Source organism: Miscanthus floridulus, chromosome 4, assembly GCF_019320115.1.
Source record: "Miscanthus floridulus cultivar M001 chromosome 4, ASM1932011v1, whole genome shotgun sequence".
In the NCBI taxonomy this organism is placed as follows: domain Eukaryota; kingdom Viridiplantae; phylum Streptophyta; class Magnoliopsida; order Poales; family Poaceae; genus Miscanthus; species Miscanthus floridulus.
In genome coordinates this window covers 97,506,158-97,532,326 of record NC_089583.1, presented here as the reverse complement: position 1 = coordinate 97,532,326, position 26,169 = coordinate 97,506,158, and the positions used below count along the sequence as shown (strand labels likewise).

The 26,169-nt window shown below is 46.8% G+C and overlaps 4 protein-coding genes across 4 annotated transcripts; all 4 read right to left on the bottom strand.

Moving 5' to 3' along the window:
* Positions 1 to 286: 286 nt before the first annotated feature.
* On the bottom strand, positions 287 to 1,004 carry LOC136552248 (auxin-responsive protein SAUR36-like). The gene has a single exon (XM_066543778.1). The coding sequence runs from the start codon at positions 921 to 923 to the stop codon at positions 492 to 494; it is 432 nt and encodes a 143-aa protein (XP_066399875.1). The 5' UTR covers positions 924 to 1,004; the 3' UTR covers positions 287 to 491.
* Positions 1,005 to 2,582: 1,578 nt separating this feature from the next.
* Positions 2,583 to 3,050, bottom strand: LOC136552247 (auxin-responsive protein SAUR36-like). Its single transcript, XM_066543777.1, has one exon. It carries the CDS (start codon positions 3,006 to 3,008, stop codon positions 2,583 to 2,585), a length of 426 nt encoding a protein of 141 aa, XP_066399874.1. The 5' UTR covers positions 3,009 to 3,050.
* A 10,170-nt stretch (positions 3,051 to 13,220) lies between these two features.
* LOC136552246 (auxin-responsive protein SAUR36-like) lies at positions 13,221 to 13,938 on the bottom strand. Its single transcript, XM_066543776.1, has one exon. It carries the CDS (start codon positions 13,855 to 13,857, stop codon positions 13,426 to 13,428), a length of 432 nt encoding a protein of 143 aa, XP_066399873.1. The 5' UTR covers positions 13,858 to 13,938; the 3' UTR covers positions 13,221 to 13,425.
* A 10,299-nt stretch (positions 13,939 to 24,237) lies between these two features.
* Positions 24,238 to 24,711, bottom strand: LOC136552245 (auxin-responsive protein SAUR36-like). Its single transcript, XM_066543775.1, has one exon. It carries the CDS (start codon positions 24,661 to 24,663, stop codon positions 24,238 to 24,240), a length of 426 nt encoding a protein of 141 aa, XP_066399872.1. The 5' UTR covers positions 24,664 to 24,711.
* Positions 24,712 to 26,169: the final 1,458 nt, after the last annotated feature.

Below are 26,169 nucleotides of genomic sequence, written 5' to 3'. Positions count from 1 at the left end.
GCCCTTGTCCGTTTCTCAACTTCTCAAATTAGACGGATCTCTTCCAATCATTTAAGTTGAGTCAACGTCCTTTTAACTTCCAATCCGGTACAAATAATAATACCCACAATTACAAGCCATAGAGTTATTGATTTATTAGATATATAAATGGGCCTAGCCCATAATAAATCCAACATGCACTTGTGCCACATGAAGCAACCTCTCAGTTTTTTATTTTGAACGAACAACCTCTCAGCTGATTTTAAGTCAGAGTTCTGCAGAAGAAACTCTGTTGCTATGTAATGTAAGTAGTCCTCAACTCCTCATAATTTTCATGAGCCAATTACATCCAGGGAAACATATGTAAGTTGTCTCTCTCTAACTTCTTGTACTTGTAACACCTTACTTGATCTTGATCAGTTGCAGCCTTGCAGGATCAGAACGCTATGAATTGTACTTATCTATTTAGTATCTTTGCTCTACTAGTACTACCTACACTACACTGAACAGCACTAAACAGCAATCTGCTGGCTGGCTTCTACACACGGCGCCACACGGCTGCCATAGTGGCACGACATCGCCATGGTGCTAAGGAAAGCCTGCTGTAGCTCGGCAGAGGCGCCTCTCCTGAGCAAACACATGCCGTACTCCATGACCGCCGCGTCGCAGGGGAGCGTGATCCTGCCGTCGCCGCCCGTGAAGCCGAACTCTTCCTGTGACATTTGCAGGAGCTCCCCGAAGACCGCAGTGCTAAGGCACGCCAGCGGCACCTCGAACCGCGCGCCGTCGGCCGTGTACACCGTGCAGTGGCCCTTGCTCGCCACGGAGCTGCAGCACTCGTCGGCTTCCTTTGCTGCCGCCGCCCAGGTGAGGCGCTTCCTCCCTTGTGCAGCCATCCTCTGCCACTTCTTGGCCAGATGAACAATCTTCTTGGCGCTGATCATGGTTGGTTGTTGACTTGTTTCCTTCTTCTTTCTGGATGAAAGCTGGAGAGAAATGACTTCAGTTTGCTGTGTTTTAGTTTGTTTGTGAAGCTGCAAGTGATGATGTTCAGAGGCCACCTGACCCTGAATATATAGCTCACTGGACTGCTGGAGCCAAATGGTTGGGGCGTTGGGCAAGGGACAAGGCCATGAGCACGGTGAGTGCGATGTTGCAAGACGCGTCTGCGGGCACGATTTGGATGAGATTCTAGTGGGGGCCTTGTGCCGGTCGTGGTGCGCTTTCGGTGCTTGGATTGGAGATCACCCATGCTGGCGTTGCGGGGAAGCGGCACGAGGACCCCATGTTTGTTGGGGCCAACGTGAAGAGTGAGGGCCAGAATTGTTCAGCTGTCAGTTGTGTCGTCAGATACATCGGCATGCCCACAGCAAAATGAGGACCGGAAAGCATGGACTGGGTGTTTCAATCAGATGGATGTGGCACACTGCAAGAATAATAGTCGTACAGAACTGCATGGAGCAGCTGCGAAATAGAGCTCACATGATGTGCTAGTGATCCAGCTGCAGACCGTAAATTGAAGAGGAGATAAGCTGTCTAGCAAGTTGTCTGTGACGCTGGACAGGCTTAATCCGGTTGCTCAGAGACAATGTGCCGTAGGCACAAAAACTTTCAGATATCTTGTGGCAGAATGTATGACATTGGTACTGACAGTTTGGACCCAATCTACATGTGGTCTTCATGGCCCATGAGGCATTGCAGTATGGCAGCACATTGTGATATCCTAGCAACCTAGACATTGCTAGTGGTGCATCCAACAAGTGCCAAACAGATACATCGGCAGATCAGCTTGGGTTTATTTCAGAGAAGATTAATGACGATTTCTTGTTTCCATCAGACTGAAAACAAGGGATGCCCACAGGAAAATGAGGACAGGGAAGCATGGACTGTGTGTCTCAATCAGATGGCAATGGCATGCTGCGAAATAGAGCTCACGTGACGTGCTACTGATCCAGCTGCGGAGCTCAAGTTGAAGAGGCGATAAAGCTGTCGAGCAACTTTCAGATATCTTGAGATAGAACATATAAGAATTGGTACTGCCAGTTCGGACCCAATCTGCATGTGCTCTTCATGGTCCATGAGGCATAGCAGTATGGCAGCACATTGTGATATCCTAGCCACTCAGACATTGCTACAGTTTCCGTGCAGCAAATCCTTTCCGTAATCAAGCAAGAGGCTGACCGGTGGATTAACGCAGGGAACTCTAGGCTAGGTAGTTTAATTCGTGAGTAGTCGCCTAAGCCCAGTCTTTGCTCGGGAGGGCAGCACTGATTGTAAATCATCATTCCGCCCTAGTGCGCCACCTCCACGGGCGTCGTTGTACCTTGAACATTTTCTCGATCTTAATACAAGGATAAGCAAGTTTTTTGCGTATTCGAGACAAATAATCAAGAATAATAATGATGCTGAAGAATTGCGCTGAAGAAATTTATTGGCCCGAAGTTAAGCTCTTATGTGCTCAGTGAACAAGAACACTGGTGCTAACTTGCTAATTCGCTACCTTCCTTGATCTTTTACAGGATCAGAAGGATCTGAATAACACCTCTCTTTGTCCTAGTACTATCTACAGTGATGAACTATTACTACGACTTATACAGCTGCAGCTAACAGCAAACTGCCACATACGGCGCCACGTGGTTTGCAGAGTGGCACGACATTTCCATGGTGCTCAGGAATGCCTTCTCGAGCTCCGCAGAGGCGCCCCTCCTCAGCAAGCACAAGGCGTACTCCATGACCATGGCATCACAGGGCAGTGTGATCCTGCCGTCGCTGCCCGTGAAGCCGAACTCCTCCTTGGACATCTGCAGGAGCTCCGCGAAGACTGTCGTCCCGAGGCACGCCAATGGCACCTCAAACCGTGCCCCGTCAGTCGTGTACACTGCGCAGTGGCCCTTGCTCGCCACAGAAGTGCAGCACTTGTCTACTTCCTTTGCTGCCGTCCTCCTGGTAAGGCGCTTCCTCCCAAGAACTGCCATCCTCTGCCACTTCTTGGCCAGCTGAGCGATCCTCTTGGTGCTGATCATATTCATGGTTAGTTCTCTTTCTTGGTTGGAAACTGGAGAAGTGTGGAGCTCTGAGTTGAGAACTTGAGATTGTGATGCTGTTCTGAGGCCACTTGACCTGAATATATAGCGCACTCGAACTCGACCAGAATGGTTGGGCAAGGGACAAGGCCATGAGGACGGTGATTGCGATGTTGCAAGATGCGTCTTCGAGTACGCGCAATGCCGATTTGGATGAGACTCTGATGGGGCGAGTGTTTGGTGCGTGATCGGCCCGGTGCCAGTGCTGACTGAATGCTCATGGTGTGCTTGCTTTCGGTGAGCGGTGTCGCTGGGAAGTGGCATGTGGAGCATGAGGGCCAGGGTTTGTTCAGCTGTGCCGTCAGGCAGATCAGCTTGGGTTTAATGAAGTTTAAACAAAAGAGATGGCCCATGCGCCTCTTAGCAACTAGCAAGTACGAAACAGATCAGTATGGCAGCACGTCATGATATCATAGCACCAAACTGTTGTTTGATCAACCTGCTTTGCCGCCAAGGTTGCTTGGTCTTTCCAGGGCGGATGCTTTGCCGCCACTATTGTTTGAAGCTCGTCTCGTCGCCATTGCGGTTTCACTACACTGTTAGCTACCATTGTGCTGTTGTCTTCTTGTAATAGGCTTTGGTTGGGGTCTTGAGGTAGAGGGTCTCCCCCACCCTCGTATTTCTTGCTTGTTTGTGTCTGTGGATTGCGTGGGTAATCTTGGATTACTTGTGGGTCCTGTGAAACGTTTAAACTCTACTTCTGCTTAATGAAAAACGTGCCATAGGGTACGATCTCGAAAAAAATATATCATAGCACCAAACACAGGTGCAATTGTCTCCAGCAAGTGCCAAACAGATATATATGGCCCTAGAGAAATCTAATCAAAACCTCAGTACCTCACATTGCTTCTGCTCGCAACACTGCATGTTCTGAGCTCATGGCCTTGCATCTTGCCTGTTTGAGATGGTGATTGCCACTGTCTGCATCGTCTTCTCTTTGCCCTGACCTATAAATCCATCAGCTTATAGCACCAATACAGCAATACTTCATCAGCCCATCAGCAAGCTAAGCACAACCACCTTATACAATTAAACTGAAATTCTCTGAATATTCAGCCAAAAAAGCAGGAGAAGCAACCATGATCAGTGCCAAGACACTTGTTCAGATGGCAAAGAAGTGGCAGAGAATGGCTGCCCTGGCGAGAAAGCGGCTGACGGCGACGCCGGGAAAGAAGCCGCCGATGGTTGCGGCGCATCGACGTCGGTGGCCATCAAGGGCCACTGCGTCGTGTACTCCTCGAACGGGAGGCGGTTCGAGGTCCTGCTGGCATATCTCGGCACAGCTGTGTTCAGTGAGCTCCTGAGCATGTCGCAGGAGGAGTTTGGGTTTGCCGGCGACGATGGCAGGATCACGTTGCTCTGTGACGCCGCGGTGATAGAGTACGTGATGTGTTTGCTTAGGCGAGACGCCTCTGAAGAGGTTGTGCGAGCGTTCTTGAGCTCCATCTCCATGGTCAGACCTTGCCACCACAGCGTTAGTGGCATGATGCGATCGATGCGCCAATCAACTATCTGTGTATAGCTATGATTAGCTCATGATGTATATAATATTAGATTAGATTCATTTAGCCGGATGTAATATTCTGGAATAACAGAAAATCGCACAAAAAGGTTCTTCATTTTCTGAAGTCTGAACACGCCTCGTGGCATGAATTTGGAAACGTTCTCGTTGCATGAATGACTTGATAGAAAGTACTAGAAAGAAGAGGAAGCCATGGCCTGAAAGTTCGCGGACGCGCGAGATGCCGTTGGAGGACGCAACGGCAGCGGCCGACGGGCTCCCGGGACGGTAGGAGCCGACGTCGGCGGCGGCGGACGAAGGAGAGGGCGTCAGATTATCTTGTATTGCGGCCCAGGTCAAGAAAGGCATATCAGTTTTGGGCCTTTGGTCTTGGGTCTTTCCTGGTGGGACCCACCTACCAGCCTGTATTACCGTTTCGGCCCCTCTGTTAGGCCATCCTTCACTGCCGGCGGCGGCGGCGCGGAAGCCTGCCGAGCGCCGTTGAGTCCGCCGTGCGCCCCTCGGAGCTTTCCGGTGGCTGTGGCGGCTGTCGGTTTGGGATGGCAGGGTGGCGGCTGCCCACGAGTGCGCCGCTCGGCCGGCAGGCAGCTCATCGGCTCCGGTGAGAACACCAAACCGAATAGGTGCCCCAGTCGTATAGGAGGCAGAAAATCAGCCAAATTTGCTCAGATCAGTTCATATATAAGTGATTGGAGATACATTGGTTGAGCTTGCTCAAAACAATCATTTCTGATGAATTATTTGGGATCACACTATTTGTTTCCTTTTTGAGAGAATGAAACACTGACGTGATGGTGATTAGCAGAAAGCCAACATCAATGTCTCACTTGGGACATGGCAGGATGGTCCAAGAGCCATGAGGTGAGCAGATGCGTGGTTGTTGTTTACTCTGTACTTACTGTTGCATTTGCATGATAGGTGTTGGTGAGCAGTGCTTTAATTGTTGTAATCATGCAACTTGGTCCACAGTTCCATACGTCAATTTCCACTAATTGTCTGCATGATTTCTAGCATTGCATGTGACATCCAATTTCGTGGTATCTGTTGGCAGCCCTAGTCGGCCTACCTTTTTTTTTTTTTGCCATGGCCAGTGTTTGCTGGAAAGTTCAGATCCCGGTCATGCATCTGTCGAGTCTGCTTGGCTCTCACGGGTCTCACCCTACTACTAAAGTAATGTAATTGCCATGCAAGCCTGTATTCTAGTACTATTCTGTAATTCTGTTGTCAGGGTGTTCAGTGTTCAATTGGATTTAGGGGACAACTTGTAAGCAAAATAAATCTGAAACCAGTAAGTCTTGGGCTTTGGCTATCACTTTGAAAGCCTGAATTCCACAATTTCATGTTTGAATAAACACATGCACTGTCTTTTCTCCAGTGCTTAACTCCCTTGTCCGTTTATGATTTCACCTGGCCATGATTTAGCTCAGGAAGAATGGAAGTGCGTGGCAGCTGTTGCATTGTGCAATATGCAGTGAACTTTTGCAGCTCAAGCCTTAAGATTTTGCTGAAGAAACCTACTGCCTCGTAATGAAGTCCTAATATTTAATTAACCATTTATCAGTACAACAAAGTATACTTACAAAGAACAAGAATAATGACTCTAACATGCTAGTTTGCATCTTCCTTAATTTCTTGAAGGATCAAAAGGCTCCTTAGAGAAGTTTTGTTTTCCTACAACCTATACTGAACCACTTTGCATTCACTTAGGAGCTGCAACAAACTGATGGCTAACTCCAACAGATGGTGCAATACAGCTTGCATAGTGGCATGGCATGGTGCTCAGGAATGCCTCTCTACCTCTGCTGAGGAGCCTCCCCAGAGGACACACATGGCATACTATAGTGTATCTCTAAGTGCATAGCAAAAGCTACGAGTCTACAAAAGCCAAAGACATCTTATAATTTGGAACAGAGGAAATAAGTATTAGTATTTTTAACAAATTTTAGGTTAACTTAAGATGGTTTGACTTAGCATTATAACTAGAAGTTCATTCTTTTAAGGACTGAGAGTGTAGAAGAAAAATCATAGACCCCTCAAAGTTTGCAAATAAACAACACTACTAAAAAAACTATTTAATACAAACGTTTTTATTTTTTTGGCAGACGAGGTTCTAACATAACTGCCTTTAAAAATGAGTTCCTAGCTGGCCCGCCTCTAAAAATCTTTTTTAGAGGTGGCTGAAACTGCCTATAGAAATAATCTCTATTTTTATGTAGCAAAGCAAGCTATTCATCTGCCTCTAGAAATGGGGCAAAATTTCTAAAGACGGCCGGAAATTCCACTCGTCTCTAGAATTCTAGAGGTGGTTGGCAATTTGGTGCGCCCCTAGCATAGCAAAATTTATGTGTTTTCCAAATAAAGTTGGTTGAAAATAAAATTTATGTTAAAGTTTTAGTCCTCGATGGGATATGCAACTTTGTAGTTGATGATATTTTCACCTGAAATCATTTAAGACCCCAAGTTTGTTTTTATGTTTTCATAAATTGAAATTCAATTTTTAAAATTCAAAAAGTGATCTAAGATGGAGAACGACCTATACCAAAGTTGTTGTACTAGAAGAGTTCTTTAACTTTGTAATTGATAACTTTCTCATTTGAATTCATTTAGTGCCTGGAAATTCTATTTTAAGTTTTTCAGATTTTGAAATTAGTTTTGTTTTGAATTTTTCAAATGACCTCAGATGGAGAAAATACCTAAATCAAAGTTATAGTATTTAAAGAGATCTAAAACTAATTAGTTAAAACAATTATCATTTGAATTTGTTTAGGATCTCATAATAGGCATTACATATTTGTTAAAGTGAATACAAACAGATTGTTTGGGCCACTTGACCACAAGTGACTTTAAGGTATAGTAGTAAGGAAACTAAAGTAGTAAGGAAGCAATGCACAAGGCTAGAAGTCCTGAATTTGATCCCCTATTCCGCTGTGGTCGCACGTGCACGTGCGTATTTCGCTTGATCCCCTATTCCGCTGTGGTCGCACGTGCACGTGCGTATTTCGCTCGAAAATCATGTGACTTGTTTTTTTAACCATTATCAGGGGAGTCCCCTACCTATTTTTTTTATATATAAAGAAAGGATATGTACAAGTTATAGATCTTTCAAAGCTCCAAAACAAAAAGGAAAAGAAGCAGCTAAGTGAAATTCTCACACCACGGTTTAAGTTCTATTTTCCTAACACGCTTGGCTTTGATGCAAACCAAAGCAAGCTCCTCTTTGAAATCAAGCTTCCATTTACTGAGGTTGCAATATTCACCATCGAAAATGATTCCAATCCTTGTTTTCCATATGATCCAACACGCTGTTATTACCAGTTCTCTGCAAATAAGGTTACCGAAAGCATTTCTAGCTCTAATCACCATATCTAAAGGTTGCAGGTTCAAATTCCAATAAATTGCAAGGGAGTTCCAACAGGCAGAGCTGAAAGGGCATTCAAAAAAGAGGCGAAACTTGTCTCCTCACATTGTGTATTGCAAAGCACATGGTTGTAATCCTCCAGAAAATTATTCTTTCTTTTGAGTAAATTCCTTGTGTTCAATCTGTCTCTGAGCAACAACCAGAAGAAAAAAATATGTTTGCCAAGGTTGCGAGTGGACTAGAGCCAAGAGCAAAGTGGTGAAGCTTCAATTTGTCCTTGTGGAAGTGCATAAGCCTTTTTGGTGGAGTAGTTTTGTGAATTCCAGCTATATTTCCAACTATCTTCGAAGTCTATCTCCCATTCTCTTTCTTCTAAGATGGTTTGAATCTCCACTAGTTGATCTGAAGCCTGAGCCGATAAAGGCAAATTGAATAATCTGGTCACTTGGTTGTCCCAGAACATTTAGGTTTGCTAGCAAAAGAAAAAGCTATGGAAAGGATCTGGATGGGAGGGGTTTATCCAGTTATCATGCCAAAATAGGATTGAGTTGCCTTTGTTTGGACCGCCGGTGGTGAAATTTCTACCAATTTAATCACATCCTTCCACCAAAAGGAGCCCATTGGACTTCATATGGTTGGGTTTGGTTGTTCTTGTAGAGCTTAGACCAGGTTAGGTTCACCCATGGAATGTTGGCATGATTGTAGAATTTGTCTAGAAACTTTATGAGAAGTGTTGAGTTCTGGATTTTCATGTTTATGATTCCAAGGCCACCTTCCTCTTTAGGTATGCATGTTGCTTCCCATGCAGCAAGACAGCAACCTTTTCTGTTGATGTCATCACCACTCCAAAGACAATGTTTTCTATATCTATCCAATTGCTTGATAATCTATGGGGGTATCTTCAAGCAACACAAGTAAAAAGTCAGGAGAGCTGCAGAGTTAACTAGGATGAGCCTCCCATGGTAAGAAAGAAGATTGCTAATTCCTCCAAGTCTTCTCCCAATTCTAGTGAGGAGTGGGCTGAAGTCTTAGATGTTGGGTTTGGTGGTGCCGAGGCAGACCCAAATAAGACTCTGTTTGGATCCACCAGCTTAACTTTAGCTGGCTAAGGGCCTGTTTGGGACAGGTCCACCAGCTCTAGATCCATGAATTCAGATCCAGATCTAAATTTTTTATCCAAACAGCTCTAGCTCCACCAGCTCCACTAGTGGATCTGCTCCACCAATTTGGTGGATCTGCGTCTAGATTCTCCAAATTGGTGGATCTCCTCGAGGGGTGTTCCACCAAATCCAAGTTTAGTGTAGTTGGTGAAAATTACCCACCATGCCACTCGTTACACACATTTGGTTGCGAACCATTATGTTCTTTTCTTTCTCCTCTCGCATCTTCGTTGCGAACACGCCCCGAACTCGTCGTCGCAAAGACAATGCCGGCGAGCCTATCTACCCACGCTGGCCACGCGCCACCCCCTTGCCGGCCGCGTTGCCGTAGTGGACCCACGCGCTCCCCGTGCCGCCACGCGGCCGGCTCTGCGCGCTCCCCGGAGGTCCTCGCGGAGGCAGCCATGGCCACATCGGCTACGCGAGCTCCGGCCGCGCCGGCCCCGCACGAGCTCCTCGCGAGAGGCAGCAATGGCTATGCCGCCCCTTGCCTCCGACCGTGGGAGCCGACAGTCACGCCCCGCCTGCCTGCCCACCCTCCCCGTGGCAGTGGAAGCCGTCAGAGCTCCACTGACGTGCGCCCGCCCTCCTCCTCCTGCACGCGTCGGGGAAGAGGAAAGACCATCGTTTCCGAGCCGAGGTCGCCCGCCGAGGCCGACTGCCGCGCCCCCTAGCCGGCCATGCGCCTGGCCGCTAGGATTTCCCCCCGCGCGCCCGAGCCCGAGGAAGAAGAAAGGCTCTGGATTTTTTTTCCATTTTGCCCCCTGATGCGTAGGACCTAGATGGAAGTGAGATAGAGATAGATGTGGAGCTGTACCAAACACTTCAAGCTCCACTAGCTCCATGGTGGATCTAGGTGAATCCTAAGGAGCTGCTCTATGGTCGATCCAGGTGAATCCTAGATCCAGATTCACTTTTTGAGTTTGGTGAGCTGTCCCAAACAAGCCCTAAATTTAGCTGGTATGGATCCAAACAGGCCACCTAAACCACAAAAGACCAAAATACCCCTCCCACATTCCTCTAAAAATTCCCTGCGCGACTGCCCGATCGCCGTGCTGGGCCCTGCTGCTTTGCCTAACAGCCGTGAGCCGCCATGCCGGGGGTCCCTGCTGCTCCACCCGCCCACCAAATGCCGTCACGCCGAGGGCCACTGTTGCTCCGCCCACCGCCACAATCCACCACACCGGGGGCCCATGCTGCTTTGCCCGCCTGCCACGAGCCGCCGCGCTGGGGGCCTTGCTGCTCCGCCCGCCCATTGGTGGAGGCGTCGGGCATGAGGAATAAAGAGAGAAGGTTAATGAGAGGTGGGAGGGAGGGGTAGGATAGACAAATAACTCTTCAGCTATCATTTAGCTGGTGAATCCAAACATTCCTAACTAAAATTTACCTGGTTATCCTTTAGCTAGCTAAAAAAAGCACTAAAGTTTAGTTAGCTAAATTTTAGTTGGGTGGATCCAAACAGGGCCTAAGTGAAAGTCATTGTTCCAATATTGCACCCAAAGGTAGTGCCAGATGTTTAGTCTTGTTCTCATCAACATTGATTGGCAGCAGGAAGGATTTGTCACTACTACAGATTTGATATCTTGTCCCGGTTGGGAACTGGTTTTAGTCCCGGTTTCTCAACCGGGACTAGCGATCCGAGACTAAAGTGTTGTTCTTTAGTCCCGGTTTGCCACAACCGGGACTAAAGATCCTCCCGGCTTTAAAAAAAAATAATGCCTCCCACCGCTGCGCCCCCTGAGATTCGAACCTAAGACCTCATGCACTGCCTCGCGCGGAGCTTACCACCCCACCTACACAACACATCTTACAATGGATGGGATGCTTTTCTTTTGAACTAACCCATCGGAGGACCTTTAGTCCCGGTTGGTGTTACCAACCGGGACTAAAGGGTCCTTTAGTCCGGGTTGGTGTTACCAACCGGGACTAAAGGGTCTACCTTTAGTCTGGGTTGGTATTACCAACCGGGACTAAAGGTTGGAGGACTTTTTAGTCCCGGTTGGTGGCTCCAACCGGGAATAAAGGAACATTTAGTCCCGGTTGATATTACTAACCGGGACTAATGGTCACCGGGAATAAAGGAACATTTAGTTCCGGTTGGTATTACTAACCGGGACTAATGGTCCTTTAGTCTCGGGGGCAAAAAATGCCGAGGCTAATGCTAAATTAAGACATCGTTCTAAAGTCTGTTCTCTAGTAGTGTGTTAAAATTCACGTGCAAGCCTGTGGAGTAAGAGAATGCTCTTAGGATGCCTTTTAGGTTGAATAACAGTCTTGCTTTTGCTGGTAGAATCAGTAAAGCATCATCTGCATATTGTAGTATTGGATATTCTCCACCAAAGTCATCACTAAGAGGATGAGACAAAACACCCAGCTGCCAGGCTTTATTGATTATGGACTGAAGCAGGTCAGTTGTTAAAACAAAAAGGAGGAGGAAGAGTGGATCACCTTGCCTTACCCCTCTCTTACAGGTGAAGGGAAATCCTATGACTTGTGACTTGCTGACTCATAGGTGGTTGGCTGGTTGACTTCTCTTGGGGCTTGCAAAAATTCTATAAAACTGGTGGTTGTGACTCCATATTTTTGGACCAATTTGCAAAATTCTATAAACGATTTTCAGCCGCTTCTAGAAATCGATCTGTTTGCTCCCTAACCACCCTATCCTCACCTGTCGGGCTCCCATCTCCATAGAGCACCAGGCCTCCCTCTACCTTACCCATTCTCTTCAAGCACAAGAACCACAATGTGTTTTTAATTTTCTAGTGTAATTGGAGAAGTGATTCTTTTTTGCTTCCCACTAGCATCTGCGCGAGTTTAAGTGTGCTTATATATTTACATGATATTTGTGGTGAAATATATGCATTAAGGTCAAATATATAGGCCAGGAGATATGGCATGGAAACAAAGAAAGTTACGAGTATATGACATGCTGAGCACATGCCATTTGGCCTCTCTTGAATCCTGATAGCTAGTTTTTATCTTCCATCTTTCGTCTTTCTCTATATCTTTTGCGTTGTGCACGGTTAGAATAATAGGCAATTTCCATATTATTTTAATTCCATAATTTAACAGCATGATGATGACATATAAAGAAATATTAATCATTGAAATCATGATATCGATTATCTCCATGGTGAAAATACATGCTAGATCATGTATCATGTGAAACATATAAAAAACAGAAACATGTGAACTTATTCATAAATCATAACAGAGAGAAACTGACATGATATACATCTCAGATTTGCAACAAGCATAAGGCTACATATGAAGCAACATGACTGTAACGATAAAGCACAAACAGACTGGTAATACTGGACATAGGGAACAAACTAAGAGAAGATGAAACGATCATACCCTCCAGTCCGTGATTCCGAAGTCGACATGCTGTAGGAGAAGAATCCTCGACGAAGAAGACGTCGGTGATCGGGAAGAAGACGAAGACTCTTGGGCAGTCGCGTAGACGCTCCCCAAAAACCTAATTGCCGATCCCCCGTGCAAGGTCCCGAACGACAAGGGCTTCGGAGGCACCTGCCCTCTCGCTCCTCCGTGCGCGCAGAGTTACGAGATGAGGAAAGCTATCGAACAACTTAACCGTGTTTCTGGAATGAGTCTCTCTTTTATCTGGAGATGGAAGAATCGCAAGGTTTTATCTGGAGATGGAAGAATCGCAAGGGAAGCCGAGAAGCCTCGGAGGCATGCGCCGGGAAGATCGAGAGTCTCAGGGAGATCAAGCGTCAGGTCGAGTTAGTGGGTGCTAAAAATTAACACACCACGCCCGCCACGCCCCGCCCTGCCCCGGCCGGCGGCGGCGCGCGCGCGCGTGTGGCACGCCCTTGTCCGTTTCTCAACTTCTCAAATTAGACGGATCTCTTCCAATCATTTAAGTTGAGTCAACGTCCTTTTAACTTCCAATCCGGTACAAATAATAATACCCACAATTACAAGCCATAGAGTTATTGATTTATTAGATATATAAATGGGCCTTGCCCATAATAAATCCAACATGCACTTGTGCCACATGAAGCAACCTCTCAGTTTTTTATTTTGAACGAACAACCTCTCAGCTGATTTTAAGTCAGAGTTCTGCAGAAGAAACTCTGTTGCTATGTAATGTAAGTAGTCCTCAACTCCTCATAATTTTCATGAGCCAATTACATCCAGGGAAACATATGTAAGTTGTCTCTCTCTAACTTCTTGTACTTGTAACACCTTACTTGATCTTGATCAGTTGCAGCCTTGCAGGATCAGAACGCTATGAATTGTACTTATCTATTTAGTATCTTTGCTCTACTAGTACTACCTACACTACACTGAACAGCACTAAACAGCAATCTGCTGGCTGGCTTCTACACACGGCGCCACACGGCTGCCATAGTGGCACGACATCGCCATGGTGCTAAGGAAAGCCTGCTGTAGCTCGGCAGAGGCGCCTCTCCTGAGCAAACACATGCCGTACTCCATGACCGCCGCGTCGCAGGGGAGCGTGATCCTGCCGTCGCCGCCCGTGAAGCCGAACTCTTCCTGTGACATTTGCAGGAGCTCCCCGAAGACCGCAGTGCTAAGGCACGCCAGCGGCACCTCGAACCGCGCGCCGTCGGCCGTGTACACCGTGCAGTGGCCCTTGCTCGCCACGGAGCTGCAGCACTCGTCGGCTTCCTTTGCTGCCGCCGCCCAGGTGAGGCGCTTCCTCCCTTGTGCAGCCATCCTCTGCCACTTCTTGGCCAGATGAACAATCTTCTTGGCGCTGATCATGGTTGGTTGTTGACTTGTTTCCTTCTTCTTTCTGGATGAAAGCTGGAGAGAAATGACTTCAGTTTGCTGTGTTTTAGTTTGTTTGTGAAGCTGCAAGTGATGATGTTCAGAGGCCACCTGACCCTGAATATATAGCTCACTGGACTGCTGGAGCCAAATGGTTGGGGCGTTGGGCAAGGGACAAGGCCATGAGCACGGTGAGTGCGATGTTGCAAGACGCGTCTGCGGGCACGATTTGGATGAGATTCTAGTGGGGGCCTTGTGCCGGTCGTGGTGCGCTTTCGGTGCTTGGATTGGAGATCACCCATGCTGGCGTTGCGGGGAAGCGGCACGAGGACCCCATGTTTGTTGGGGCCAACGTGAAGAGTGAGGGCCAGAATTGTTCAGCTGTCAGTTGTGTCGTCAGATACATCGGCATGCCCACAGCAAAATGAGGACCGGAAAGCATGGACTGGGTGTTTCAATCAGATGGATGTGGCACACTGCAAGAATAATAGTAGTACAGAACTGCAAGGAGCAGCTGCGAAATAGAGCTCACATGATGTGCTAGTGATCCAGCTGCAGACCGCAAATTGAAGAGGAGATAAGCTGTCTAGCAAGTTGTCTGTGACGCTGGACAGGTTGCTCAGAGACAATGTGCCGTAGGCACAAAAACTTTCAGATATCTTGTGGCAGAATGTATGACAATTGGTACTGACAGTTTGGACCCAATCTACATGTGGTCTTCATGGCCCATGAGGCATTGCAGTATGGCAGCACATTGTGATATCCTAGCAACCCAGACATTGCTAGTGGTGCATCCAACAAGTGCCAAACAGATACATCGGCAGATCAGCTTGGGTTTATTTCAGAGAAGATTAATGACGATTTCTTGTTTCCATCAGACTGAAAACAAGGGATGCCCACAGGAAAATGAGGACAGGGAAGCATGGACTGTGTGTCTCAATCAGATGGCAATGGCATGCTGCGAAATAGAGCTCACGTGACGTGCTACTGATCCAGCTGCGGACCTCAAGTTGAAGAGGCGATAAAGCTGTCGAGCAACTTTTGTTGCCACAGGAGGATCACCGGCCCAGGTGAGTGAACTACTTATTAGTTTTGTCGAGCACCTGTTAGTGTTGTCGAGCACCCACTAGCTAAGCCGACCACGAACAAGTGTTGTCCGTCCCCACACACTATGGCTAGAGGTTGAAGAAGATGGTACAAGATACCAGCGTTGACCGAAGCCCTGTATGGGAGATAGTAAATCTGAACTCTCTTCACCGAGTTGCCGTGGTAGTCTATTTATACAACTCTATCCATCTAGTCCTAGTACAACGCACATGCTGCAACAGTAACTAGATAACAACAGGGCTGACTCTGCGTCGGCCTGTGCATGTGGCTACAGTACTGCAGGTGAGCCGTGCGACGCCTGCACCTGCAGCGGCTACAGTATCACAGTAGGGGGCTAATTCGGCGCCGTCTTCCCTTGTTGTGTTTTCACACAAGGAAGCAGTAGTTTATTCTAATAATTCTTTCTCTAAACCTACTGCTATCCCTTGTACCCTCTCTATACCGATCATCTCCTTCAGCTCCGTGAGTCGAAGATGTTCGAGCGGCTTGGTGAGGACGTCCACGAGTTGTCGACCAGTTTCGACGAACTTGATGACGATCTGCCCTCCATTGACACAGTCCCTGAGGAAGTGGAACTTTACGTCGATGTGTTTGCTCCGGTCGTGCATAATCAGATTCTTCGCGAGGGCGATGACGGACTGGTTGTCCACCATCAGTGCTGGTGGGTGAGCTTCCACGCCGGCCAGCTCGCCCAGCACAGTGGCGGACCCAGGATTTGAACCTAGGGTATGCCTAACAAAAATATCTCGCAATCAATATGGTGTGTAATCTAAGAGACTAAGATATAATCTAAACTTAACGGATACCAAGCACAATCGAGCACCAGTCGACACGAGCTATAGTCTGAGGACTAAAATACTTAAGAACGTTAGACTTTTAATTTAAACTTTCTAAATCTAACTAGTGATAATATTTTTGGCTAAAATCTAGAGTAGTCCACGGACTACCTTAAATCAGGCTGGGTCTGCCCATGGCCCAGCAGCTGCGTGTAGCCATACAATGTGACACGCCGCTGTGCCCGTCGCTACGTACTCTATCTCGCACGTAGATAGCGCCACCACCGTTTCAGCGACAACCATGAAATTGGTGCGGACCCGAGGAAGATGAGCATGCCAAAGGTGCTCCGTCGTCCGTCGATGTCAGCCCACAGGATCACCGGCTCAGGTGAGTGAACCACTCATCAGTCTTGCCGAGCACCCGCTAGTATTGCCGAGCACCCACTAGCTAAGGCGACCACAAACAAGCGTTGTCCGTGTCCATACACTATGGCCCCGTTCGACTTCCTCCATATTCGGCTTGTTTTTTCAGCTGAAATAGTGTTTTTCTCTCACAGTAATTCAGCCAGAACAATGTTTTTCAGCCAGTTTCAGCCAAGATTCAGCAAGCCGAACGAGGCCTATGGCTAGAGGTTGAAGAAGGAGAACAGAGCATACACACACAGTACAAGACACCAGCGTTGGCCGAAGCCCTGTATGTGAGATGATAAATCTGAACTCTCTTTACTGAGTTGCCGTGGTAGTCTATTTATATAACTTTATCCATTTAGTCCTAGTACATCGCACATGCTGCAATAATAACTAGATAACATACAGGACTGACTCTGCGCCGGCCTCTGCATGTGGCTACAGTGCTGTAGGTGAGCCATGCGACGCCTGTACCTACAACGGCTACAATATCACAGCAGGGGGCCAGTTCGACGCCGTCTTCCCTTACTGTGTGTTCACATAAAGAAACAGTAGTTTATTCTAACAACTTTCAGATATCTTGAGATAGAACTGTTAGGTTTTGATTTTAGGCATGTTCATCAGATCGGGAGGTCTTGGTAGTAGAAATAGATGTTCGGGTTTCACACACACAGAGAGAGAGGTGATAGGTAGCAAACCATAGAATGCCATAGTTGTTGAAGCTCCGGCCGATGTTTCGTTGACGGACGCCATCTGCGCGCTGGCAGCGACGTTCGGTGGAGAGGGAGTCGGCGCTGTGGCGTCCTCGGCGGCGGCGTGTGTGTCGGTGTGGCGTTGCCGGTGTCGGTGGTACTTTCCGTCGCTGGCAGCGCCCCTTCTTTCGATCGGGTCTAGGGTTAGGATGTCGGTGGGGTGACTGGCGGCGCGGTGAACCTCGTACTACGAGCCTCGGCCCCCACCTTTCCTTTATAGCGCTGTGCGACGGGGGCCCACCAACCATGTAGAGTTGGGCGCCCCCGATCAGGGCGCGAGGACAAGGCCCAATTAGGCCGTTGGGCCTAATTGGTGGGAGATCAATCCTAATATTTTTCCCCTTGATCTCTCATCTATTCTTCGTTCTTTAATTTTATACTCAAAACTTTCAATTCATATTTTTCTTGCTTTCATCCTATTTCATCATAGATTAGTGCATAGAACTATCCCATCATCACAGCAATTAGTGCCGTTAGACTAATAGCCACAATACAATTCTCCGTTTTGAAATGTAAACTTTCTTTGGGCCCTTCGTATGTTCGAGTATCATAGGCTTTCCCTTAAAACTCATGCCGGCTACGTGTTCTCTGAACACGTTGGGTGGTAAGCCCTTTGTGAGCAGATCCGCGAGCATTTTCTCTGTACTTATATGCTCAAGATTTATTATATGATCCCAAACTTTATCTTTCATAACATAGTACTTTATGTCAATGTGTTTGGCAGCACCACTTGACCTATTGTTGTGAGCATACTGTACCGCTGGATTGTTATCACAATACAATCTCAGTGGTTCATTTACATTATCAATCACTTTCAATCTGGGTATGAATTTCTTCAGCCAATTCACCTGCTCCGTTGCCTCATAGCATGCTACAAACTCGGCATACATTGTCGAGGATGTAGTCACGGTTTGTTTGGAGCTTTTCCACGATATAGCCCCTCCTGCGAGAGTAAATACATATCCTGACGTGAATTTTCTTTCGTCTCCCGCATAATCAGAATCTGAATACCCCTCTATCTGCAGGGTTTCAGATCTTCTATACGTAAGCATGAGGCCTTTCGTACCCTACAAATAACGCAGGACTTTCTTCACTAATTTCCAATGTTCAATTCCTGGATTCTTTTGATATCTGCCAAGTAACCCGGTAACAAAAGCTAAGTCAGGATATGTACACACTTGAGCATATTGTAAACTTCCAACAGCTGAAGCATACGGTACCGCTTTCATTCGGTCAATTTCATATTGGTTCTTGGGACACTGATGTTCCCCAAATCTATCGCCCTTGACTATAGGAGCAGGTGAAGGACTGCACGCATGCATACTAAATTTCTTCAGGACCTTTTCTATGTATGCCTTTTGCGATAATCCTAGAACCCCTTTTCTCCTGTCTCGGTGAATCTCTATTCCCAAAACGAACGAGGCCTCACCGAGATCTTTCATATCAAAATTTGAGGACAAGAATTTCTTCGTTTCCATTAGTAGATTGATATCACTACTAGCAAGCAAGATATCATCCACATACAAAATTAGGAATATGTACTTTCCATTCTTGAACTTTTCATAAACGCAATTGTCCTCAATATTTTCTTCAAACCCAAAACCTTTTATCGTTCTATCAAACTTCAAATACCACTGTCTTGAAGCTTGCTTCAATCCGTAGATTGATTTCTTCAGGCGGCATCCCATATTTTCCTTTCCTTTTACGACAAAACCTTTCGGTTGTGCCATATAGACATCTTCTTCCAAATCTTCGTTTAGGAAAGCCGTCTTTACATCTATTTGATGTAACTCCAAATCATAGTGGGCTACAAGTGCCATTATAATTCTGAAGGAATCTTTACATGAGACTAGAGAAAACATCTCATTGTAATCAATCTCTTCTCTTTGCGTGAAGCCTTTCGCCACAAGTCACGCTTTAAATCTTTCTATATTCCCTTGGGAGTCATATTTCGTTTTGTAGACCCATTTACAGCCTACTGTTTTTGCTCCTTTAGGAACATTTTCTAAGTCCCAAACTTTATTGGTACTCATTGATTTCAATTCATCTTCCATGGCCTTAAGCCACTTTGATGAGTGGTCGCTTCTCATGGCTTCTTCAAATGAGGTGGGATTATCCCCCATCTGACATTCTTCTGTTTCATAAACTTCATAGTCATCAGTAATAGCTGATCGTCTTATTCTTTGAGACCTTCTAGGTGCCTCCGGCACTTGTTCCACATTTGGCTGTTGTAGTTCTTCCTCATGTGCAACATTTGGTTCTATAGGTTCCTCAAGGATAGGTTCCTCAAGGACAAGTTCCTCATGTTCATTCATCGTCGCCACGGGAGAACTTGCAACAGATGTTGGCACTACAGTGTCCTGCACCGTCGGTGCAACAGCAGCAGGTAGCATGAAGAATGGTTCTTCAACCATCGGAGTGGGCACATGTACCCGCTTCTCCTGTAGGCTGATTTCTCATGCTACTATGCTCTCCCTGATCATGTTATCCTCCAAGAACATAGCGTGTCTTGTTTCTACAATCTTTGTATGTCTGTCAGGACAATAGAAACGATATCCTTTTGATCTTTCTGGATAGCCAATAAAATGGTAGCTGACTGTCTTGGAGTCTAACTTTCCTATGTTTGGGTTAAACACTTTTACCTCAGCTGGACAGCCCCACACACGCAAATGGTTAAGTGAGGGTTCCCTTCCTGTTCATAATTCATATGGTGTTTTAGGCACCGATTTACTTGGTACTCGATTAAGTATGTGAATGGCGGTTTTTAGTGCCTCTATCCATAGACTAATCGGTAATGTGGAGTAACTCATCATGCTTCTTACCATATCCATTAAGGTACGGTTACGTCTTTCAGCCACTCCATTCTGCTGAGGCCCCCCCAGTGTGGAGTACTGAGCAACTATGCTATTTTCCTGTAGGAACCTTGCGAATGGTCTAGGAATTTGGCCATATGGGGTATGTCGCCCATAGTACTCTCCACCTCGGTCTGATCGTACTATCTTGATTTTCTTATTGTGCTGATTTTCAACTTCAGCTTTAAATATTTTGAATTTATCCAATGCTTCCGATCTTTCTTTAATTGGATAAATATTGCCATAACGAGAGTAGTCGTCTGTGAATGTTATAAATGAGTTATAACCATCCACACTTTTCACAAGAAAAGGACCACATATATCTGTGTGGATTATTTCTAAAATTCCTGTGCTTCGTTTGGCATCTTTCTTAATTTTCTTGACATACTTTCCTTTGATGCAATCAATACATTGCTCTAAATCTGAAAATTCTAAGTGCGGGAGAATTGATTCCTTAACCAATCGTTCCATTCTCCCCCTCAAAATATGGCCCAAGCGACAATGCCATAATTTTGAAGAGACAGTATCAATTCTCTTCCGCTTCTTAGTTACATCCGTAGATGGGGAATCATTCATATTCTCATCACATACATTGTTCGCATTCTCAGCAAGAGATAATAAATAAAGCTTGTCTTGTCAGAAGGCAAGACCAACACATTTATTATTAACCAGTATCTTACACTTGCCATCACCAAAATGACAATCAATTCCATTATCATCAAGTTTTGAAACACTTATCAAATTTCTACGCAAAGAGGGAACATAAAGTACTTCTTTAAGTCTAAGTACAAAACCATTATTCAATTCTAAAGAAAAATCTCCAATGGCTTCAACATTGGCTTGCAGTCCATTTACAACTTTAATCGTTCTTTCTCCTCTTTGCAAAGTTCTCGTCCCACTTAACCCCTATAAAGAATTTGCAACATGAGTAGTTGCTCCTGAATCAACCCACCAAATGGATTTATCATAACATAAATACAGGGATTCATCTACAAATGTAATAAATTCATCACCTTTCTTTAGCAGAGATTTCAGAAAGTCTGGACAATCCCTCTTGTAGTGTCCCTTCTTGAAGCAGTGCTTGCACTGATCTTTTTCAGCTTCACCATACTGCTGATTCTCAGAATCCTGGGGTTTCTTTCCCTGTGAACTGGAGGAAGAGGTCTTATCCCACTTAGGTTTCTCTTGTGGTTTAGAATTCTTGCCATTAAAGTTCTTTCTTTTGTTGTCCTTCACAAAATAAGCAGATTCACCTTATGAGGACTTTATCCTCTCCTCTTCTTGAGCACACATTGAGATGAGTCTTTCTATGCCCCATCTTTCAGGCTGCATATTATAGTTCACAATGAAGGTGTCATATTCTTTTGGCAAAGAAGCAAAAATCAAATGAATCAGAAAATCCTCCTCCTTCAAATTCATTTCTTTTAGCTTAGATGCCGTAGTGTTCATCTTCAAAATGTGCTCTCTTATGCTACCACCAGTGAATTTCTCATTCACAAGCTTCTTAATCAGTGAACTTGTTGTGGCCTTGGTAGACCCAGTAAACTGACTCTTGATTTTCTCAAGATATTCTTTGGCAGTAGCACATTCAGGGATTGAGCCCCTTATCTGTTCTTCTATGGTGGCTTTGGCTACCCACAGGCACTTGCGGTTGGAGAGAGTCCATTGCTTAAGTTCAAGGTCATATTTCAGCATGATCACGCTTTCGAGAATAGAAATCAGTGTCAGATTCATTGTCACCTCTCACCGGGTCCTCTGGCTCAATAGGACACGGTGAGGTGATGGCAAAACCGACCTCTCCCAACGCAAGTTCCAATTCATACTTCTCCCGCCACACACGGTGATCGGTTCCGTTGAGTGTCGGGATGTTGGCAATGTTCACAATGCATTTGCCTCCGAAATTACACCAGAGTAAGTAAGAAACATTTATACATAAAATTCCATGCTTTAACTCAACGTTGGTCAAATTAAAACTTATAATTCATCCATGCAAATATTTTACATCACCGTTGGGCAGAAGTAAAATTAATGCACAATTTCTCATGGATCAAAAATTATAATATTGTTACTAACAACGTTGGTCAGAAAATAACAGTATCATAATCGCATCAAAATTATCAGAAATTCATTTCTCTTAAAATTAAATTATCCCGTTGGTTCAAATTTAATCAAAGAGAATAATAATTATCATGCACATCGGAAACATTAATAATCTTTTCATGTTATTATTTTCCAGAAGCACTAAAAAAATTCATTGTTTTCTGGGTAAAATATCGTTGGATAAATTTTGCACAGAAAATTGTATCAAAATCATTCAAATTCATCAAAATATGCATTTAAATTACTCCTGGAAAATAATAACAAAATTTCATTTTTCTTCCTTCTTTCATTTCAGCCCAGCGTGGCCCAAAAACGCGTTGAAAACCGGCTCGGCCCAGCAGTGCGCGCTGCAGCGGCCCAAGACGGCCCCGAGTCCACGCATCTTGTCCAGGCCGCACCCAGGCCGCAACCTAGGCCTGGGCCGGCAAAGCGCCTCGGCAGCGCACACCCGCCTGGGCCTCGACTTGGCCTAGCGCATCTCAGGCGTTCGATCTGATCCGACGGCCGAGCGACCATTTCGCGCGGATCAAAAAGGCTCGCCGCGGCCGGCGCCCTAGAAAACCCTAGCCATTCGGCCCTTGCTCTCTCTCTCTTCTTCTTCCTCTCTTCTCAGCCGCAGCGAAGACAGCCGCCACCGAGCAGCCGCGAGCGAGGAAAACAGAGCGGGCGGTCCTTTGCGCCATCGCCGGCCCCCTCGCCGGCGCGCGTGCTCCCCAACGGGTGAGCATGCCGCCGTCGAGTGGCCTGGCCGCGGCGCTCCCTTGGCCGAGCCCGGCGAACCCGCGCCCCGGCTCGGCTTCTTCTCTGGCGCCGGCGAAAAACCGGTTCGGCTCTTCTTCTTCCGCGTCGGTGAGAGTTCATCCGACGCACCCTAACCCTACCCCTTCTTTCCCCTTTCTTTCTTTGAGTTGTTCTTTTCGTGTTTATCTAAATGTGGAAAAACTAGGGTTAGGTTTAGGGTTTGTTCTTGCCGATTCGGGTTAGGGTTTGTTCTTGCCGATTCGTTTTCTTTGCCTTTTATTTCTTTCTTTTCGTTCATCCGAATGGAAAAAATAGGATTAGGGTTAGGGTTCGACCCTTCTTCTTTCTTCTTCCCCTTTTCTCTCTTTCGGATTTGCGTCTAGGGTTCTTGGAATCAGACCCTCCCTTTTCCCCTTCTTCAATCCCTTGTTCAGTTTTGATTTTGGGAATTAGGGTTAGGTCTTAGGGTTCGGTTTTCTACTTTCTTTCCTGATCCGCATCAGATCGGTCGGTTTCACTTAGCCGATCTGATTTCTTGTCGAACCTTGGCTCTGATACCATTGTTAGGTTTTGATTTTAGGCATGTTCATCAGATCGGGAGGTCTTAGTAGTAGAAATAGATGTTCGGGCTTCACACACACAGAGAGAGAGGTGATAGGTAGCAAACCATCGAATGCCGTAGTTGTTGAAGCTCCGGCCGATGTTTCGTTGACGGACGCCATCTGCACGCCGGCAGCGACGTTCGGTGGAGAGGGAGTCGGCGCTGTGGCGTCCTCGGCGGCGGCGTGTGTGTTGGTGTGGCGTTGCCGGCGTCGGTGGTACTTCCCGTCGCTGGCAGCGCCCCTTCTTTCGATCGGGTCTAGGGTTAGGATGTCGGTGGGGTGACTGGCGGCGCGGTGAACCTCGTACTGTGAGCCCCGGCCTCCACCTTTCCTTTATAGCGCTGTGCGACGGGGGCCCACCAACCATGTAGGGTTGGGCGCCCCCGATCAGAGCGCGAGGACAAGGCCCAATTAAGCCGTTGGGCCTAACTGGTGGGAGATCAATCCTAACAAGAACATATAAGAATTGGCACTGCCAGTTCGGACCCAATCTGCATGTGCTCTTCATGGTCCATGAGGCATAGCAGTATGGCAGCACATTGTGATATCCTAGCCACTCGACATTGCTACAGTCCGTGCAGCAAATCCTTTCCGTAATCAAGCAAGAGGCTGACCGGTGGATTGACGCAGGGAACTCTATACGCTAGGTAGTTTAATTCGTGAGTAGTCGCCTAGGCCCAGTCTTTGCTGGGGAGGGCAGCACTGATTGTAAATCATCATTCCGCCCTAGTGCGCCACCTCCACGGGCGTTGTTGTAACATTTTCTCGATCTTAATACAAGGATAAACAAGTTTTTTTTTTGTGTATTCGAGACAAATAATGAAGAATAATAATGATGCTGAAGAATTGCGCTGAAGAAATTTATTGGCCCGAAGTTAAGCTCTTATGTGCTCAGTGAACAAGAACACTGGTGCTAACTTGCTAATTCGCTACCTTCCTTGATCTTTTACAGGATCAGAAGGATCTGAATAACACCTCTCTTTGTCCTAGAACTATCTACAGTGATGAACTATTACTACAACTTATACAGCTGCAGCTAACAGCAAACTGCCACATACGGCGCCACGTGGTTTGCAGAGTGGCACGACATTGCCATGGTGCTCAGGAATGCCTTCTCGAGCTCCGCAGAGGCGCCCCTCCTCAGCAAGCACAAGGCGTACTCCATGACCATGGCATCACAGGGCAGTGTGATCCTGCCGTCGCTGCCCGTGAAGCCGAACTCCTCCTTGGACATCTGCAGGAGCTCCGCGAAGACTGTCGTCCCGAGGCACGCCAATGGCATCTCAAACCGTGCCCCGTCAGTCGTGTACACTGCGCAGTGGCCCTTGCTCGCCACAGAAGTGCAGCACTTGTCTACTTCCTTTGCTGCCGTCCTCCTGGTAAGGCGCTTCCTCCCAAGAACTGCCATCCTCTGCCACTTCTTGGCCAGCTGAGCGATCCTCTTGGTGCTGATCATATTCATGGTTAGTTCTCTTTCTTGGTTGGAAACTGGAGAAGTGGGGAGCTCTGAGTTGAGAACTTGAGATTGTGATGCTGTTCTGAGGCCACTTGACCTGAATATATAGCGCACTCGAACTCGACCAGAATGGTTGGGCAAGGGACAAGGCCATGAGGACGGTGATTGCGATGTTGCAAGATGCGTCTTCGAGTACGCGCAATGCCGATTTGGATGAGACTCTGATGGGGCGAGTGTTTGGTGCGTGATCGGCCCGGTGCCAGTGCTGACTGAATGCTCATGGTGTGCTTGCTTTCGGTGAGCGGTGTCGCTGGGAAGTGGCACGTGGAGCATGAGGGCCAGGGTTTGTTCAGCTGTGCCGTCAGATACATCAGGCAGATCAGCTTGGGTTTAATGAAGTTTAAACAAAAGAGATGGCCCATGCGCCTCTTAGCAACTAGCAAGTATGAAACAGGTCAGTATGGCAGCACGTCATGATATCATAGCACCAAACTGTTGTTTGATCAACCTGCTTTGCCGCCAAGGTTGCTTGGTCTTTCCAGGGCGGATGCTTTGCCGCCACTATTGTTTGAAGCTCGTCTCGTCGCCATTGCGGTTTCACTACTGTTAGCTACCATTGTGCTGTTGTCTTCTTGTAATAGGCTTCGGTTGGGGTCTTGAGGTAGAGGGTCTCCCCCACCCTCGTATATTCTTGCTTGTTTGTGTCTGTGGATTGCGTGGGTAATCTTGGATTACTTGTGGGTCCTGTGAAACGTTTAAACTCTACTTTTGCTTAATGAAAAACGTGCCATAGGGTGCGATCTCGAAAAAAATATATCATAGCACCAAACACAGGTGCAATTGTCTCCAGCAAGTGCCAAACAGATATATATGGCCCTAGAGAAATCTAATCAAAACCTCAGTACCTCACATTGCTTCTGCTCGCAACACTGCATGTTCTGAGCTCATGGCCTTGCATCTTGCCTGTTTGAGATGGTGATTGCACCTGTCTGCATCGTCTTCTCTTTGCCCTGACCTATAAATCCATCAGCTTATAGCACCAATACAGCAATACTTCATCAGCCCATCAGCAAGCTAAGCACAACCACCTTATACAATTAAACTGAAATTCTCTGAATATTCAGCCAAAAAAGCAGGAGAAGCAACCATGATCAGTGCCAAGACACTTGTTCAGATGGCAAAGAAGTGGCAGAGAATGGCTGCCCTGGCGAGAAAGCGGCTGACGGCGACGCCGGGGAAAGAAGCCGCCGATGGTTCGTGCGGCGCATCGACGTCGGTGGCCATCAAGGGCCACTGCGTCGTGTACTCCTCGAACGGGAGGCGGTTCGAGGTCCCTGCTGGCATATCTCGGCACAGCTGTGTTCAGTGAGCTCCTGAGCATGTCGCAGGAGGAGTTTGGGTTTGCCGGCGACGATGGCAAGGATCACGTTGCCTCTGTGACGCCGCGGTGATAGAGTACGTGATGTGTTTGCTTAGGCGAGACGCCTCTGAAGAGGTTGTGCGAGCGTTCTT